General features: G+C 36.3%; 1 protein-coding gene across 1 annotated transcript in view; it reads right to left on the bottom strand.

Annotated features, from left to right (window-relative positions):
- Positions 1–20,459, bottom strand: part of LRBA (LPS responsive beige-like anchor protein) — a 574,974-nt gene that overhangs the window by 375,835 nt on the left and 178,680 nt on the right. The window contains exon 35 of the mRNA XM_045018763.1: positions 8,183–8,247. Coding sequence (XP_044874698.1) covers positions 8,183–8,247 — 65 coding nt within the window. The remainder of the gene's footprint in view (positions 1–8,182; positions 8,248–20,459) is intronic.

Consider the following 20,459-nt stretch of genomic DNA (forward strand, 5'->3'; position numbering starts at 1 on the left):
CCTTCAGCTCGACCAAGGAGGCAGTGGAGGGAGGATTAGTCATCTCATCAAAAGATGAGGAAGAAATGGCCAAAGAATGTTGGACAGCGTCCCCACTAAGCTCTTGTTCTACCTCCAGTAGATGTTGGTGGGCTGGGATCTGGGCAGGAACTAGTTGCAATAGCTGTTCGGGGTAGACAATCCTGTTCTGGAGACTGTTGATGAAGCTGGTTTCCTGATGTATGGGTTGATACCCCAAGGGAACCAATAAGGCCCAGGCCAGTAGGCATACTCTGGGGAATCAGGACACATAGGAGAATATCAGCTTGATGATTTTCTTCTGGATTTTGAAGTTTTACAGGTGATTCTCTTAGGGATTCCTCCCCTTTACTGTGTCCCACTGGGTTGTCCTCATAGGTGATGGGTCATATTTTGGTGGGGATGGTCTGCTGCACTTCCTTGAGGAGATAAAATCATAGACCTTCCTGGGCAAGGAATGCTGGAATGTGATGTCTAATACCAATTGATAATAAGAGTGACCTGGTCTATTAACTGTCTCTCTCAGTCTGTCCAGTAGTGGAGACTCTGGGTATCAGTCCCACAGCAAAGTCCACCAGTACCGAGAACAGGTCAGTCCCAATGAGACTTTTGCAAGGTGTCTGTTAGAGCTGAATGCACTGCCTGCACCTCAATGATTGGTGCCAAAAGTTTCCTTTGACACCACTGTAAGTCCTGACAATATATTAACAATTTATGTATAACACAGTTGCACACTGGACTATTATCTCTGCCTATCTTGTCACTAGCCCTTCAATTTGTTAGCCTGATCAGACTAAGAAAGATGTGAGCCATTCTTTAAAAGGCCTACCTGTATTCTGTTCCAGAAAGCACTCTATACAGTGAATAATTGTTTTACCAATTTCCCATATAGATTTTCCTTTTTTGTTACCAAATGAAACACTTAAGTGACCAAGTATGTGATTCTGTACTAGAAAGCACTGACATTTACAGAGTTAATGGACTTGATCTAAGGAAATGTCAGCCATATACTTTCATACAAAAATGACATCCTCAAACAGACGAGAACAAGAAACTACATGTTAAGACAATAAACACGATTATATAGGTAACATAATATTGCATTTATTACGAAATGGTATTTTATTAACTAAAAACGTCTAAAGTTAACTTAGAAACAGTCTGTTTATCATTACAGTCATCAATGCCATTTTCAGTCTGTTTTAAACTGAGTTTGTCAAGTTAGCCTGATAGAAAGTTTATAAATAAGCTATTCAATACAATTTTCCCAACTTCAGAATCTAAAACATGTCCTAAGGAAATTGACTATATAAACACTCTGTACTTCAGTGAATTATTTTCTAATGGGCTGAAACAACATAGTGGGATGCACCACATGACAATTGCATTTTTTATTTTCTCCAGATAAAGGAAACAAGGCATCAATTGTTAAAGTTTTGTTTTAGTTTCAAATAGCCTTTTTTTGGCACTGCAGATGCTAAGATTTTTTTTTAAACTCAAAACAATGTTCATATTGTTTCTAAAACCAACATAAAAAACTTTATCATGACCTAATCTTTTCGGTAGTTATTCTCTGACAGGAAGGTATTCCCAAGCAGCTGTCTGAGTCTTTAAATGGTTAGGCTAAACTTTTAGAAAGTAAATGTGTAAGCTAGACACCTAAATAGATATTTGTTCATGGAAATAAAAGTGGCATTATTTTTCACAGGTGCTGAGGAGCTACAGCTATCATTAATGTCAAAGACAGCTGCAAGTCCATAGCATCTCTGCAACTCAAGGAACTTATTTAGATGCCTAAAATAAGATTTAAGTGTCTACTTTTCAGAACTTAATGTTGAAAATTTTGGCTTTAATTTTTCTTTTCCATTTGATGTAACGGTATTAATGTTATTGGAATGCAACATTTAGCTCCAAGAATAGCCTACCACTTTCCAAAAGAAACATCACTGCTTTACCTGTGTCAGCTACATAGACCATTATTAAAGCACCAACTCTCATTCTTTTAACATTAGTTTAACCTCCTAAGTAGAATATTTTTTCATCTCAGAGTGTGAAAATTTACAAACTAAACCAAGTAACCACACAGCAGAGCGATTGTTCAAGTATTTGCATGAGAGCAAAGGTTTTCTGCTAAGTCAACAGTAAATTTACCAATAGGAAAACAGATTTTCTTATTAGAGACAGTCCGTATATTTAACAAATTTTAAGACCAGAAGGACCATTGTGATCATCTAGTCTGACCTTCTGCATAACACAGGCCAAAGAACCTCAACCAGTAGTTTCTGCATCAAGCCCATAACTTCTGTTTGAGCTATAGCATATCTAATCATGTTGAAAGACTTCAACTGCAGCCAGGGTCGTGCGCAATGGGAGGCAAGCAGGGGCACAGGGCCCCCCAATAACCAGTGGGGGGCACAAAACTTCTCCTGCTCCTGCACTGCAGCGGGGAGAGTGGAACTTCCTTCAGCCCAGGGGCTGAGGCGAGGAAATGCTCTCCCTGCTGCAGCCCTGGAACAGGAGGAGTTAGCTCTCCTCGCCCCCACCTCCCGCCAGAGGAGTTCTGCCTTCCCCCAAAAGCGGTAAAATTTAAATTCCTATGCATGCCCCTGACTGCGCCTCTGTAGCACTTTAGGGAAGATGCTACCACACCAATGGGGGGGGCTCCTCTCAGGGTAGTTAGTCCTCCCCAAGAGGTGGTAGCTATGTCAACGAGTTCTCAAGTTTTTCTCTGAAACAATAAGGTTTAGCTTTTTTTTTTTTTTTTAAATAATGAAAACAGATTCTCAGGTAACATGTTGATTCCAATAGTTAAGGCTAAAAAAAACAACACAAAAATTGAGAAACAATAAAATCATAAGAGTTGGTAACACTATTTGTTCCATTACTTCCCTTTCCTAGGGGATTTTTCTTTTTAAGTTTGCTTACCTCCATAGATGCCATTGTGCTGCTTTTTCTTGGTTGCAAGTTTACTGTTAAATTTGTTTCAGTGACAGATATTGCCCTGACAACCACTGCATGAGATGCTCAGCCAACATGTGAAGTGGAGAGGGACAGGCATTATGGGCTTCCTACTTTTCTACCCTCAGCTATGCCAGATTCAAGGTCCCAGACAGGTACTTTTCCCTGCAAGGTGCTGACCACACTATCTAGCAAAGCACTTGAGGCTCTGCTTAACTTTGAGCAGGTGAGAAGTCCCATTCAAGTCAATGGGACTACCCAGGAACTCAAAATTAATCACATGCATAAGAGCTCTGCTGGATCAAGGTCGGACTGTTCAGCACACGATCAAGCCACAAGTGAGCATGTTAGGCACTTAGATTCTTCTGTAGCCAGGGTGAAAGGTGTCCGGCCATCTGGAGCAGAGCTAGGAATTTCCTTGCTCTGCACATTGCTGCTGATTGCAAAGATAATCAGGTACAAGTTCAGGCACTTTCCAAGGTGGGAAAAGCAAAAAAAGAGAAACAGCAGAACAAGAGAGAGCGAGCGAGTTAGGCACAAGTAGAAAAGTTAGGGATGGGAAGATTTTAGAAGAATATTGCCAACTTAAGGTCAACAAATTATTAACTTTAGTCCAAATTCAATATAGGACCTAAAGGTGATATGCACAGCAACTGTGCGGACAGGCATTTCTGATGAAGTATTAGAGGGAGAGGTTTATGAATACTCTAGACTATGCCATAGCAAAGAAAGGACCCAATCTACATGAGAGGCTCAGCAAACATGAGGGATCTGAGGCTAATGCAAATATTCCTATAAAATATATATCTCAACGAGATTCTCTTTTCGTTGAGCAGAGGCATAAGTTTTACAGTCAGAAGTATTATTTACAAAGCGTAGTTTGTGAAAGCCAAGCGAAGACTTTGTGCAATAGAGAGAAGATGGGAAATTCACATTCCAGTAAGGAAGACCTGACTGTCAGAAGATTTTTAGAAAATTTAAGAACATAAAACATGAGTAGAAGCCTTTACATGCTTATTGTCTGGTGAAATAGCTTCATGTTGTTCTAGTTTATTTTTAAAAAGCAGCTATTACTATAACCATCTTACATAAAAACAATTAAGAATTCTCAACCAACATTCAAAAAGTGTTTTATGACATCACTTTCACGAAGCCAGTGAATGAAAGGCATAACCCTTCCACCGAAGTTCACTCCTCTGACCTATACACCTTTTTTTTTTAAAAAAAAAAAAGGTTACTGGCATCCCCAAGCCCACTACCAAGGAGGATGACTTATGAAAAGGTTTATGAAAGCTTCAAACTTTTTGAAATATTTATATTCCATCATGTGCAAAAAGCTTCTGTTTCTTCATTTACTTGCAGTATACCTCATATGTTTTCAATTTACATAAAGACGATGAAACTTAAGTCTATACATAGACAAACAAAATACAATGAACTAAAAGCCAGAGTTTCTAAAATGCTCATTTGTGTTGCACATGGTTTTTTGAGAGTTTTAAAATATTATGTGGTCTCCAGAGCTCCAAACAAATTCTCTTCTATCCCTCCCTCCAACATACTGTAAGTTATAATTTTTAAATTTCAACACCTCTCCAATATTGTTTGGTGTCTATGCCTTGATGGTTTATTGTGGTTCTAACTCACACTTTTAACAAAACAGCTACTACTATGAAAATCAAATTTGTTGACTGTAAAGGTCAAAAATTGCATATTACAAACCTACAATTTAAAGTGGAAAGATATAGTAAGCAGAGACATATAAACACGATAGTCTTGATTTTGCAAGAGAAAGACCAGGATGAATCAGATGCAGGTCCCATAATATCAGAATTCCCACAGTTTGGGGTTGGAGGCTGGGATAAAAGTGGCAGACTGGATAAATTGTTCTAGTCTGGACTTAGTTATACTGTATGATGAATGCGTAATTTCTTCTTCCTAAGCCCTTTCTGGTAAAACTGGCATAAGTGTGCCTGTTATCCTCCATTTCTTCATTAATTATCATTATTAACTATATTTTGCTACCTTTTTTTTTTTTCCACCACAGCATTTGCATCTATAGCAACACATTCTCTAATACCCTTTTTTCCCGTTTGAGCCAACAGACCATTGCAAGTGAAAAGCAACCGAAGGATTGGGCAGTCTACAGCTGTACTCTGTACCGATAGATCAGTGTCACAGTAGCTGTCTAACCAGTTTCAGGCCCACATATTTTTATTTTAATTTTTACATTAACAAACATGTCTATGAATAGTCAAGGTAAAATATATATATATCCTTTAGAAGAAGATACAGAGTGTTATATGTTGAGAATCTGTAAGTACAATGCATCTTGTTGATCTAAGTTAAGATTGTTATGTTAATACATAGGAATAAAAACCTTAATAATGTTTGTAAGTTAATATATGGACTGTAAGAGCAAATCAATTTACCTCAACTAGTTATTTTTATAATTTGTAATCCTTAATTTTTTTAAAAGGGTTTGATTAATGTAGTTTTCGGAAGACAAATTTTTTTGTTTATTTGTTTTTTGGCAAACTGATGTTAACAAATTGTTTCAGGTCAAAGTGTTTCATTTGAGGAGTTTTATTTAATATTTATTAATTTTTTAAAATAAAATTGAAGTGAAATTCAAATTGAAAATCAAAACATTTCATTTAGAAAACATTGAAACAAAATACTAGCATTTCAAAATTTTTCTTTTTTATTTTTGACAAACACAGCAAATTTGCCATAAAAATCACAAAATGTTTCCATCAGCCTGAATCTGCATATTTTCTGCAAAAAATTTTTTCATTTGAAATATTTTTTCCAGCTCTAGTTGTCAGCTGATCTTTATTGGGGGAAAGACTCAAATTATTTGAGAGATCAACCATTTTTGTCTAATATCTAGTCTAAAATACTTTTTGAAATTAGAGAAAGATCAAATTTTCTTAATTTACAAGAGAAGTTTTTCCTAACTAACCTCCAGCCTTTAGAACTCAACCAGGAATCTAAAAATCAAGTTAGATTCTTTTCCTCCAACACACTCCATCACCAGTAATAAGTCTTTTGGCCAAATTCTGTCCTTTGCTATATCTCTGAGACCACACATACTCAAATTATGCTACACCTGTACAGCTGCACGGTAACTGTCTTCTGTGGAGTTAGGTAGTCACATAATTGGTCCCATAATTTCTCTATTTAGCTGAAAAACCACAGTCCAGAATCTAAACCTTTATTTTATTAAGGTGAAGCTCTTAGGTTGCTAAAAATAAGGTTATTGGAAAAATACAGAGTCTACCTAGAGACGGGAGATTTAGTCTGTAAATGATAGTGGGAGGAAAGAGGAGTTCTAGAATACAATCATATGGTTTATAATAGTATCATTTTAATAATTATTTAAAATCCACAAAGCATTAACAAGGGGCAATTCAGCAATAACTTTAAAGGATTCTCTAAGTAAGAACTGAGGGAAGACCCATTTAGAGGAGAATACAGGGGACATTTTTAGGAATTTCTTTCCCTCTCCCATGAAAGTTGCATTCCAGTTTATAAAACAGCTCTATCATCTGAGTCAGCCACAGAACAAAATGACAATAAGACATTTTCTGCTAAACAAAAACACACTTACTGGTCTTCAAAGAATCATTTGTCCCTGAGTGTGACGTGACTGTTTTGCTAAGTCTAAGCCATAAATTATTAACAGAATGTACTTGGGAGGGTAGAGTGGAAGGAGGGTCCATCTGTTTACATGGTTTTATAGTTTTTAAAAAGAAAATGGTCGAATTAACACCTTTACAGCAAGAATAGCTTCTGAAAACCTGATTTAGATGAGGTGACTATCTACTAGGTAAATGCTCCTTAGAGCACAGCCTTAGTAATTGATTTGTTAATGACATCCATCCTGCCCAGATGAACCTTACCTTGTTGCTTACAGGCGCGAAGGATCTAGATGTTATCTATACTAATAAAACATTAAACAAGGGCCATATTTATAGTAGGCACTCTATAAATCAGGTTAAGGCAGGTCAGAGCTGCATAATAAGAAACAACTACAGGCTAGATCTTACTACTGTAACTGAACACCCTTGTTACTTTTCTTTGGCCGTTGGGATCAAGACTAGTAGTGTGTTCCTATCCACCTCAGAATGGTGTTTCTCTTGACATAAACCCAAGTAAACTCATTCATTACGACAGTCATTACTTCTGCACATCTTGAGAATCTCTATAAATTTTAAAAAAAATCTTAAATAGCCATTTCCCCTACTCCTAAGAAGTTGAAGGATTACTTTCCATTGTATTAGGTTTGACACGTCTGATAAATTTCACATGACATACTAAAAGAAAATTTTTTCAGCTGTTTTTCATTCAGTTTGTTTCATCACATCTCAGTATCTGCCCTGCTACTGCAAAGTTCATTTTCTACTATGATTGATTCTCATTCTCTTTAGTTACCAAGTAACAGGAATCTTTTTTATTTAAATAAAAAATTGCCTTTGTCACATTGTTCCACAGTTAACTAGCCAAAGCTTTTTAGCAAAAAGTAAATATTGCTCTTGGTCTGCTTTAACAATCAATTCCTAATGAAGGAAATATTGATAATTCTCATGAGTGTCACTGCAAGTCAAAGATCATGCGCCTGTCAACTGCTCTGTCATTTTCCATAAATCTCAGCAATATTATATAGATATTGATTGAGCATTAAACATCATTGGTAATATTAAGTGGGTTTTTAATATATATTTAAAGTAATACATTATATTATGCACTTCTGTCCTACTTGGGTTATAAAAGGACTAAGCACTAAATAATTAAACAAAAGTTAGTGTTACAATTCTCAGTTACAACTCCCCCACCCCCCATGCACAAAAGATTAGCTAATAAAAAATTATAGTATCAGTGATATGAGTCCACAGAAAGAGGAAGAAAGAAAATCTATAAGACACTGATGAGATAGAATGCTTATTAAAAAACTACAGGAAGAAACTGTTAAGATTCTTTAAAGTGCCATATTTTAATATTACAACTATCAAGAGTATTAAGGAATTCAAAGTCATGTTTGTAAAACTCAAAATGATTGATTGAAAGGAGAACTGAACTACTGATTTGCATCATAAACCAGAGAAAAATACTAGTATTTGCAGATCAAAAGTCTCAAACATCACAATGTGCTGAAAGCTATGACCAGGGAGCCATCAAATACTGTGATATAAAACACAGAAGTTACCTTCCTTCGTTGACAAGTTCAATAAATGCTAGGCCTGCATTCTTCTGTATTGAGTTCTGCCACTCCTGTAAAGTAAAAGAAAGAAGCGGAAGCACTTAGTTTTATAAATATAGGTGAAAAAACTTACATATTCTAAGCAGAATTATCAGACTATAATTATTTGAGGAGAAAACCATGGCATCGAGTCAAAGTTAGCTAAGAGATCCCCGAAAAAAACATGGACTATTACATATTTCTTTTGACTCCAGTTTATCTTCCTATTTAACATCATGTGATGTCACAATCTAATTTCAAACAGGTCTCCTAATTCCGCTAGTTCACTGATGTACTAGTCTCTGCTTCAATTAATCTTGGTAACGTAGCCCATGTGTTGGTTGCACTTCTTTCAGTTTCATTTTTAGCGCTATCATTTCAAATACACTAGGATTTTCCTTATTGTCCAAAGGATTACTTTACATACATATTGCTTATATACTGGCAACACTGATGCCATCTTTTCACAAAGGTATAACACCACTCCCTCTCTTCCAAAATCAGTCCTATATTTTCATGTTATCAAATATTAGATCATGAAGACCTGCTATCTTTCCAGATTTCTGTACATATTAACATTTTTTAAGGGCACAGCTACACTAGAGAATTTACCGCGGTGCTGTAGGCTGTCTAATGTAGCCACTTTAAGCCGACTGGAGAGAGCTCTCCCATTGGCTTAGCTACTCCAGCCCCCACAATTGACAGAAGCTATGCTGGCAGGAGAAGCTCTCCCACCAACGTAGCGCTGTGCACACCTGTGCTTATGTCAGCATAACTTATGTCACTCATGAGGGTGATTTATTCACACCCCCTCAAGCGACATAAATTATGCCAACATAAGCTGTAGTGTAGCAGCAGTGGCAGGAATGTTACATATACTATATATTCACATTATGTTTAATGGGGCCCTACCATATAATAGCACACCTCCCAATATACATTGTTTTCTCATGAAAGTCCCACAGCCCAGTAACTCATTTGCTAATTCGTGCTCATATTCACGGAGCTCAAAAGCGTTCATCTCCCCTGCAATAACTTAAGCCCCTTTCTTGACAATGCTCTACAAAGGAACAATTCTTCAATGGCAGTGGGATGGCCAGATCTCATGCGTTTTTTTCCATATCTAACTTCTATGATTTTTTGCAGTTTTGTCTGGTTAGGCTTATGTCCACAATGTTCTTTAAAAAAAATAAATAAAATCACACATCACTCACTTCAGCACTGTCATCATTGTCGTTTCAATCTCATCAGCACTCACACGATAAACAGAAAATGTGAAAATACAAACGTTTCTTGAAAGAAATGGAATATTTCAAAGCATAGGACTTTTTTTCTGATCTCGAGTGAGCAGGTGAAAAAGTCACATTCTTTCTCTGTTTCATTTATTAAAATGGCATGTATAATTTTAAACTCTCTCTCTCACAATCATTGGCACAAAGATTAGATCACACAACAAAATCAATAGCACAGTATTGTTTCTTTGGGACTCCAATCCCAAGCAAAACAAAATTCAAGATCTTTTAAAATTTAAGCTATCAAAGAAAGGGAAGATATGGGAAATCTGAGCTCTCATAGTTCTGATTCCTTGAGATCTTAGGTGCTCTTACATACTTCTGTAAATTGTATTAACATACTACAGTTTTGAAGAGCTCAAGGATAAAGCTATCTTCAGTGAAATGAGTGGGATTAGCATACATTATTTCTCATGAAGTGCAATGAATTTTTACTACCATAGCTCAGTACCTTACATCCATTATCAAGCTATTTATAATCTTACCAATTAAGTCCTCTACTTATTCACTGTATTAGAATTATTACTTTTTGCTCCACCTTGCTATGCACTAGCTTTCAATGTTATGTAAATCCTGCTGATGTTGCTCCTTTCCTACTTCCCCTAGCCCTCCTTACTATCTTATTACCCTCACTGCATTGTTTTAAAATAGTTTGTAAGCATCTTGAGCTAAGTATTACTTCTCTTTACTAGGAAACACCTAGCACGCTTTTGGGTATTATCAACAAAACTCCCACCATAATGAATTAATACACAAAAGCTTTTTTCATCTTAAATCAAGCTGTTAATAATTAACATTGTCTAACAAAGATAATGTAGTATATATGGTTCTCCACAAACTTTACAGAAGGAAAAGCAAATTAAAGAATTATTTTTCTGTTTATGACATTGTCCATCTGTTTTTTCATGCTAATAATGGCTTTCTTCTTGAATAGCACTGCAATGCTTTAAAACTTAATTGGTGAAGATGGAAGTTGCCAAAAGTGAAGAGAAAGTGCATTTATCATTGTATCTTTCAGCATTTTTCTCCACATCAGAAACAATTATCAAAGGAGGCGTTAGTCTAAACAATTTCATAAACCACAGCTGAACACGCCCTAAAGCGAGCTTTAATAGTTGAAAGAGAAGCTTAATGGTCATCATCTTTCATGATCAATTCAATATTTCACCACAGCATATACACCCTCCACAACAATTATACTCACTATGCATCCTGCATTGTTATACCAAGATCTTAGTTATTCATCTCCCAAAGGTACTGATGAAAAACACGTTAAAAGGCTCAAACTCAACCACTAATGCAACTAAATAACTACACAACACATTTAAGCACTTTGAAAAGGAAGGACTACAAGAAGAGATCAACAAAGTCAATAATTTCATACTTGTTCTAAGCTGTACTTAATTGACTATCATTTCCTATGGCTATAAATGTTTACTCTCTAGCAGACATAAGCTCCTTCTAATGCTCTTGGTCAGTGTACAATGTACAGTGAAGCAGAAAAGAACAGAAGCATTAAACACCATCATAAGCGTTGGCTTCAATGAAAATATTAATAAGCATTGGCAAGAGTCCATGGGTCTGAAATTACATTTTATTCAAATACTCTGACTAATGACGGAATTTCTTATTTTATAATTAATATTTCACCAGCCTTTTAATGGGATATGTAAGCACTTTAATAAGTATACTAAAAGTGATCTAAATGCACTGTATTTTTTAAATACTATCGCTTTTCTTGAAATGCTGTTTTATGACTTCTCCGAACAATGTCAATTTCATTAAGAATATAGATACTGTGCACCTCCCGCAGCAACATTACAGTAAGAGAACTATTTCTCCCACAATGTGAATAACATCATCAGCTGTTAGATAAGCAGCAAGTTGTATTTCTTTTAAAATGTATACCTAAAATTAATTCAAAACTAGCAGTGCAGAGACAAGCAATCTTGACAGCACAGCAGAAGCACATAAAGGCGTACTGCTCTTTGAAATATTTTGTTCTCACTAAAATACTGTTTAAGGGTCAAGACTGAGTTTATTCACAGCACATTCTGCTTAGTACTATTCTTCAAAACAAAGAACAAAGGTATAGGGTGAAATCCTGGCCCTAATTTCATCCATAGTGTTTGTGAGCAAACAATGCACAAATTAATTAAAAAGTTCTTGTAAAACCTTGGTTAAAATAACCCTGGAAAGTATCAGGGGCCTGGGGATAGCAGGGGGGGAATCTTAGAAACAGAAACAAAGAAAAAAAGAGGAAGACAAGGGAAAACAGAACATTTCAGTAACTTTGAAAATAACATTACTACAGGACACTTAGACATTAAAATTAAATTAGAATTGTGTATGACATTATGAAACTTTCCATTTTAATAAAAAAGGGCAAATTCATAAATCAAAATTCAGAGTATTTAATAGCAAGACAGATAAATGAGTAACTCATGCAATATAGACAAAGGGGCTTGCAAATTTAAGAGTACCACTCTGTACCTCTCAGTTGATGTAAATAAACTTGCAAAATAAGTTCTCATACAGAACTAAATGGAGTAATGAATTTATGATTTCTTCGCCAATTTACTATTAGTCTCAAATTAATGTCACTAACTAAAAGGTGTCTAACTTCATGTTTTTATCAGGTACTTAGAATATGACCAATCTAATAAACATATATTGATAGTATCATCTATTACATGCAAAAGCAGATTTATTGAAGCCACAAACATGTAACTAAGAATAAGTGACCCAATGACAATCAAAATTTTATATATATAGATATAGATATATCTCACTGCAATTTTTGGTACAGCTAATTGGAAGGGCACCAAAACGCTTTCTTTCACACTCTCTTCTGGATCCAATTCTAGCTGTCATGTCATGCTCATGAATTCTATCCAAAGAAGAGCGTAAGAAAGAAAATGTTTTGGTGCCCTTCCCACTAGTTATACGAAAAATTGCAGTGATGTTTACATCAGAAAGCGTGCTATCCTGAACGCTATCATATAACACAGGAAGCACATATAACTGGAGCCTAGTGTTAGCCTGGACCAACTAACTTGTTAAAATACAAGTTGTCCTGCCAACACAAAGGTTTTTAAATGTGTTTGCTCATGCTTACAAAAATTATCCTATTTAGACAAGGCCTAAAAATAGGTTATCCTAGCTTCTCTTCCAACCTCACCAGTCAAGTTACTGTTGGAAGTAATTGTCAGAATCCCACTGTGCCACCATTTCTTTGTTCAAGAGTTCAGTGCTTCAAATAAAGGGCCGCAATTTGTACAAGACATAGAAATTAACAACTCCACCCTGCATAGCACATCAGGTCCCGGCCAAAAACTTCCTGGCCCTGTGGGTACCATATGCTGGGCCTCTAGTCTATGGGTATGTGCACACTGCAATTAGCCACAGCAGCCCTGTGCCTGCTGACTTGGGCTAGGGCTACAGGGCTGTTTAATGGAGATTTAAACTTTCAGCCTCGGGAGCCAGAGCTCTGGGACCCTCCCCCCTCAGGGGGTCTGTTCCCTTCACTACTCCCACCAAAGCTCCCACCTGGTGAACAGGAGATGCCTTTAAACATTTGTACAAACCTTTTCTTTCAAAGGTACACCAGTAGCCATTTGATAGCATCAATACCATTGTAAAGGAGATGAATGCTCTTTAACACTTATATTTCCGTACTTTCAGTAAGCACAATAAAAGGATGTCTAAGAAAAAGGAGAATTCAGAAAAATGCCTCTTAGACTAGCAGTATCCAACGTTTTTGGCCTGATGGCTGAAATATTTTTTTAAATGGTCAATACTCAAAAGCAGATTCTCTGCTCCCTTTTGCTACTTAGGCAATAAAAGAATCAGAATCCACCCATAAGCCCATGGCATGGGGATACGTGTGGCATGGGGTGCCCTGTAGCAGACAAAGCTGACACTGCTATGTCCTACACTGCCTTCTCTGCAGCTCATGATATAGCGCGCACACCAAGGGTGAGGTGGAAGTAGCTGCACTGCGGTGCCCTGAGGTCACCCCCAGCTGTTGTGTGGTCCCTAGAGGGCCTTTGCCAGCCCTTAAGGCTGCTGAAATCTAAACTAGGACTGAGGCAGAGAATCAGGGAAATACAACTAGTTGCTGGTTCTCAACTTCTCTTCTTTCACCTTTCTGAGGGTCCAGAGCAGTTGTGTAGAGAGGGGAGCCATCCTTTGCTAAGTGCTCCACCAGGCTCAGATCCAGCCAGCCAAGCTCCATTCTGCTTTCCCTGGGGCTTCAGCAGACTGGCAATAGAGCAAGCACAACTACTCTCCCTCCTCCCTCTTCTCTGGTGCAACAGGTAGCCAAGCAGGGAAGTTGCTAAGCAGTTACAGTACAGAGGAGATAGCAACTGCTTAGAGTGCTTCTCCTAATAATGGGGCTGATTTGAACAGTTCAGCTAAAAAGATGGAGGCTATGGTTTAGGACACATTTTCAAGTCATAATCAAGCACACATTTTCTTAAAACACGGGCCTTCAAGGGCCACAGCCTCAAAGGCCACAGACTGGACAAAAATAGGAGTAGGTTATAATACTGAAACAAATGTCATGCTTTTCCTTCTGCACAAATATATGATCACACTTCTTATTGACGCTCCAGTATAGTGAATAAAGTTTTGGTTCAATTTCATACTTATATATGGGAAAATTTACACAGATGAGATGCTGCCATCCCTCACTTTTCAGTCAATATCAAGAACACACAACTTTTTTTGTATGCGCGCGTGTGTATATGTGTATGTATGTATATTATACATACACCTCTCTGATCTGACAACTCTCTTTAATCTGGTAACTTCATCACTAACAAAGTCCAAGGAATCTCCTTTATGATAGTGATGAAACAGGTTAAAAAATATTTAATATTACTTGAAACGGGGACAAAGAACATTTGTATATAGCCACAATTTTCATCTTCACACTTTCAGGAAGCAGTTATTCCAAGTATATTTCAAATAAGAAGCCCAACATTTGTATGTTATACTATTAATTGTATCAAAATTCTGTACATCTAATTAAACAATTTCATTACTAAGCAAATGTGTACATCTTCAGCCAGATATACATAAATACAATATATATATAAATATAGGGGAACTGATTTATTTTAAATTTGCAAAATGCACTACCAATTGCTTTTGGATATTCCCCCTCCCCCCTCACACCATCAGTTTTTTAAAGAAGTTACATGATTATCCCACTGCTCCATATTCGTATTTTTAAAGCATTTTCCAGTGTGTTTGAAATTTAAATCCAAAAGTGAGGAAAAAAGGTGGCAAATCAGTAGATTCTTCATCCTTTGCTATATAAATTATGGGAAGTTTTAATCATTTATTTCAATAACCAAAAAAGTGAAAAGGATGACTTCAACCCTGACAAATGTGAATGAGCGAAGAAAGGAACAGGGTGAGAAAATGTGTTAACATATGGCTAAAACACATATTATACACTAGACTAAAGGTCAAATCTGCACAAAAAACTTGCTCATGGAGAGATATAGTAATCTTTAAGTGCCTAAAGTAAACTATCAAGAACTTTTCAACAGTGTTTGCACTTGATGTCAGCACTCTCTCAGCACTACATCTACTACAAGCTTTGGTAAACTCAGCAATAAAGAACACAGAGTGAAAAATAGCAGACTATCTTAGCTGATTCTTCATAACGTAGAAGAGAAAACTAAACAGTAAACTGAACAATTGTCAACCTAGACAAATCTATGTAGAGTCCAAGTATAGTAAATTGTTTGGCACATGTTGCTGCAACTCCACCAAGGGTGAAATCCTGGCCTCATGGGAGTTGGGACCAGGATTTCATCCTTTTTAAGTAAAATAAAGCTGAAGAGACAAACCCTATTTAGAATTTCAACACTTAAGGTAAATGTATGTATTGGTGTAAACAGATGTGAAGCACTATAAAAGAACTGCAAAGCTACAAAAGCATGTGAGGTCTTTCAAAACAAAAGTACTGAAGAAATAAATCTTCAGATTCACTCACTTTGTGTAGATCATGCATAGACCTGCATACGATACGAAAAAAATCTAGCATTGACAAACTATCATAAAAGGAATTAGACAACACAGAAATAGAACTGAATTTTGACAATTACACAACACAAAGTACCTTGCAAGAAATATTTACTGCTGTTCCAAGCATGTAGAAAGTTGGTGAATTATTAAAAGAAATTTGACCAAAAAATGTCAATAGTTTTTTTTTAATTTAAAGATTTACTCATTATGATATCATTCCATACTAAACAATGGCCCCTTTATGACAGCCTTAACTTAGCGTCAATCTACCCAAGTCAAGTTCTCTCACTAATCAGTAAAGAGGATTTGATTTCAACAAGGGTGATAAAAGTTGCTCTAACCCTACCCAGCTACAAGCTCTCAACAGATGATCATCATTAAGCCTCTATCAAGGGTCCACGTACTGAGGCTCTAAAAATGTGTCCTATTAGTACATAGTCCGTCTGTTTGGCAACTCCAGTCTTCAAGAGAAATGGCAGCTGTTGCCCTCCAAGGTCTGAAGTCATGTCTTTAGGGAATCTGAAAGCCCAACTGGAAAAAGCAAGGCCTGTTCATTAGAGACTGCTCCAGGGGAAACTTGCAGGGCTGCCATTAGAACTATATAAAATAGCTAATTATTTTTATAAGACTTTAAAACTATCAAATGCACTCAGATACAATAAAAGGTATTTATTGCTTGCATTCCATTATATATATATATATATATATATATATATATAATGCATATATATATATATATATAACAAAAAGCAAAGCAGCTAGTGATAGTGTACAACTAAAGCTTTTGTATTAAGCAATTTTAATAAGGTGGAAGAAAAGTGATTATGTAAAACATATAGATGAAATCAGAATTTTAAAAATATTTGGATTTGGTATGAAATTAACTTGATTCTATTAAGTACATCCAGAGAGAGAGAGAGAGAGAGAGAGAGAGAGAGAATACATAGTCCCCTGAAAAATGCAAGAACTGGAGAAAAAAAATGAAGGTACTGAGAACTGACTTGACTAACATTCTTCTCAATTCCGCTGATGTTTTTAAACCAATAGCAATATGAGTAGTTGGAGATGTCAAGGATGTACCCAAAAAAATATCAGCACATCCGTTTTAAAAAATGTATTTGGCCCAATAAGTATCAAATTAACACTGAGCAAAGGACAGAGAAAAGAGGAGGAAGAAAATATTAAAACCACAATGAAACACTTGTGGAAGAGTTGGAACACAGTTTATCTTAAGAAAGCAGCTATCCTTGCTTTCTGTGTGTTCAAAAATGTTTTCTGTGCATTTTTGACAAGTATATATATTTTATTTGCATTAGAAAGGTATTTTTTAAATATTTTAATCATGCTATGGAATCAATGTTTCATATACTGAAATATTTTGCCAGCTATATACCCCGATAACACTGTATGTATTGAATTCTAAGGAGGTAAAAACAGATCACTACTACAGGATATTTATTACACAGTAACAAATCTTTTAAAAGTGTTATATGAAATTCATTAGTGTTCCTTAATCAATTCTTGGATCAACATGCACATTAGCTTCTGACAGACTAATTCAAAAAAGCAATTACAACCCTAGTCCTTATGTAAAAAGACGACAGAAAGCAACTATGTTAAACCAGTTAAAGAGAATGAAAATGTAAAGAAAACAGATTAAGAATGATTTATATCAATGCCTAGTGCTGAAGTTAATTACAACTAACCCAATAAAATAGTGCCTTTATTATTGTACAGCAAGTAATAGCCTTAGACACAGAAAACAGAACTCTTTCTGCTGACTTTTGCATGCTCAATTCCACAGCACACTACATTAAGAATTAAACAAGTAGTAAATAAGCCATACAATAAGCAGTTTTTTAACTAAAAGCAGAAGACTCCCCTGCTGTTTAACCATTTGGGGTATTCCATTGTGAACAGTGCTTCCTATAAACTGGCATTATGTTATGTGGTAAATGCCTAAGATTACCTTATAATGAGAATTTAATTTCAACCCTTAAAATTAGAGTTCAACTCACAAGCTTTTATAGATTCTGAAAATAAACTTCATGCATTTAAAACTGTGTTAACCTGCTTACTGAAGTACTAGATTACTCAGTAAAATATTAAGTACAATTTCATCCTGAAAAACAATACACATCAGTTATACAAAGAGAATTTTAAAGAGTAACAGGTAATTGACTTTTTCCTTGCTCTGCACAAATTTGTCCTGACAGACACTTACTACATTAAATATTTACACACACACAGTGGCAACATTAATTTCATACCTCCACAAGCTCTTACAATAGATTGAGCCAATGTAATTTGTGGTAGTGCACAATATTTCTAAGCAGAGATCTTAGACTAGGAAATTAATTAACTCTTACCTCCAGAATGTTCATATAAAATTACCAAAAAAGGCAACCATGTAATATAAGGCTCATTCAGCAGGGTCTGGTGACCATCACCATAGCTTCAGGTCTGTGTCACCAGAACTCCCTGATAAAATCCTCTATATTACAGCAATTTTAAAACCTGATTTTAAAAGTTGGAATATTTATACAAAAGGCGTTTGTAGTTTAACTTGTATACAATACTCTAAATCATTACTTGAGAAGTGCCATTACATCCATAAAAACAAGACCACATTAAGAAGTGACAGATTGTTCTGTGCTAAATATCAATCCCTCTGCCATCCAGAGCCAGCCACAGACTATAGATTTGGATAAAACTTAATCCATGGATCACTGGTTTTAGATCCATTGCCTGTGAGGTAAGAGGCAGTGGGCAAGCTACCTGGTCTCCCTTTCTCTCTAGCTAGCTGTTGCCATGACTCCTCAGGCAATGTCATCAGGGGTCAGGATTGAGTTCAACTAGCAGCAAAGCTTCCCTACTGCAGGGGTTCCTCCCCAGGTTCTTTCTTCATCAGCTATTGTTAATGCTGAAAGAGGAGGCAGGAGCATGAGAAGAAGAATAGCTAGGCTATTAGCTAAACCTAGTTGTAATCCTCAATATCAGTGCAGGACTCTGGGTATCAAACAGTTCTACGGGAGATAAAGGTGCAACATAATTAAGGGAAAAAATTAGGGAAGGAAAAGTAGTTAGGAAAACCAATGAGGAAAAAGGACAGGTTGAGTGAACAACCCAGCAAAGAAAAAAGAAAAGGTTCTACATAAAGAAGTTGTGGGTGAAACACAGTAAATGTACAATTTTTAATTTTTTAGAAAGGGAAGCAATCCAGGGCTGGCTAAATTATGTTAAGACAATTACTGCTTGTTGATCTCAGTGTTCATTTGCAGGGCAACCCATTTTAATTCTTGAGATTTTGTAAAATTAGTCCAGTCTGCCTTGCAAATGGCAGATTGTTAATTACAAGGCTTGGCAAACCATAACACACTTATACCTGTACAGTTGCATTGGTGGTGACAGATTGATATGGCCCAGAACAACTTCCAGAGACAACAGAGCAGCAGCAATTGTCCTGCCCAATGTTAAATACAGTTTAACTAAGTAAGGCAGCATTCAAGACAGTACCTGGTGAATAGCTTAAAAATCATAAAAGTTCTTCCCTATTACCCCTTCCCCACCCCTCAAATTTTTGTCTTAATATAAATCCTTATAAACAAATTCATTAAAAAAAATGCACAAGACTGGCTGGAACACATTCATATCTGTCACCAAGTATCAGTACTACCCATATATTTGAATGAATAACTCTTTAGGACATACTGGTATGCAACCCTTCCCTGGATCACTACCCTCATGGTCTCCAGCCCTCTCCCTTTCTTTTGTCTTTCAATCTACAAAACTACAATAAAATAATTTAAACAACACAACCAAGCAAAAAAAATGTTGTACAACTAACATGAGATTTGCCATCATCATACTGTGGATTCTGCCTGTGTTCTATTTCTTTCCCCTATCCTTTGTCTGTCTTGTCTATTTATACTAAGCTCTTCCATACAACAAAAGTCTCTTATTCCATGTTTGTACAGTGCCTAGCACAATAGAGACCCATTCTTGGTTAGCCTCTACACACTGCCACAGTAAACATGATAAATAATCACGCTGGGCTGCACTAGCAAGCAAGTCTCTCCTAGACTTATCTGGTACAGAGTTTAAGAAAACAAAAATTTCCCTTACATATGAGGAGATAAATATAAGCAATTCCCTACATAAAAACAAAGGGCTCTGGAAGAAGTAAAACTGATTTCCCCCTCCCTAATTTTGCATCATTTTTATGAATAGTGGGGATCTAATGTGACAGAGATGCACCCCAGTTTCCTACTTGTGGCAACACCATGTGTGAATTATAAGATTATGCTGCTTTCATGAAGGCTCTCAGAGCATTTTATGAAGATTAATTAACCTCACAAACATTCCTTGAGTGGGTTAGATGTTATCCCTATTTCACAGATATGAAAACTGACACACAGAAGGTTTGAGTGACATGACCAAGGGTTAAACAGCAAGTCTGGTTTAACCACTAGACCAGTGCTTCCTCCAGCATAACATTCAGGCTAGAGACCATTTTCCATCCAATCTTGAATTTTTTTTTTTTAAACTGTATTGAAAACATCAAGAATGAATGTGGTCTGATAACATGTAAGCAAAATAGCTCTTTTAATCAGTGTAAAACCAGAGACAAGTGTTTCTATATTCTGGACTTTTCATAATCTTGGACTTGTCCCTTCACTAGCCTCTCTCTCCATAGTCTCAAATTTAACAGACTAGCTGTAAAACAGCAGGGTGTCAAATTAAAGCACACTTTATTTTCAGAGGTCTCCACACTTATAGGCTGACTTCCTCTCAGGAAGAGTTCCATTTCACTGCATAGCCCAATCAGCAGGGAGTTCACAGAATTAAGTGCCAGTTGATATTACTTTGTTTTACATTTACCACCCATGAGAATATTGTTCAAAGTT

The sequence above is a fragment of the Mauremys mutica genome, chromosome 5, assembly GCF_020497125.1.
Source record: "Mauremys mutica isolate MM-2020 ecotype Southern chromosome 5, ASM2049712v1, whole genome shotgun sequence".
Classification (NCBI taxonomy): domain Eukaryota; kingdom Metazoa; phylum Chordata; order Testudines; family Geoemydidae; genus Mauremys; species Mauremys mutica.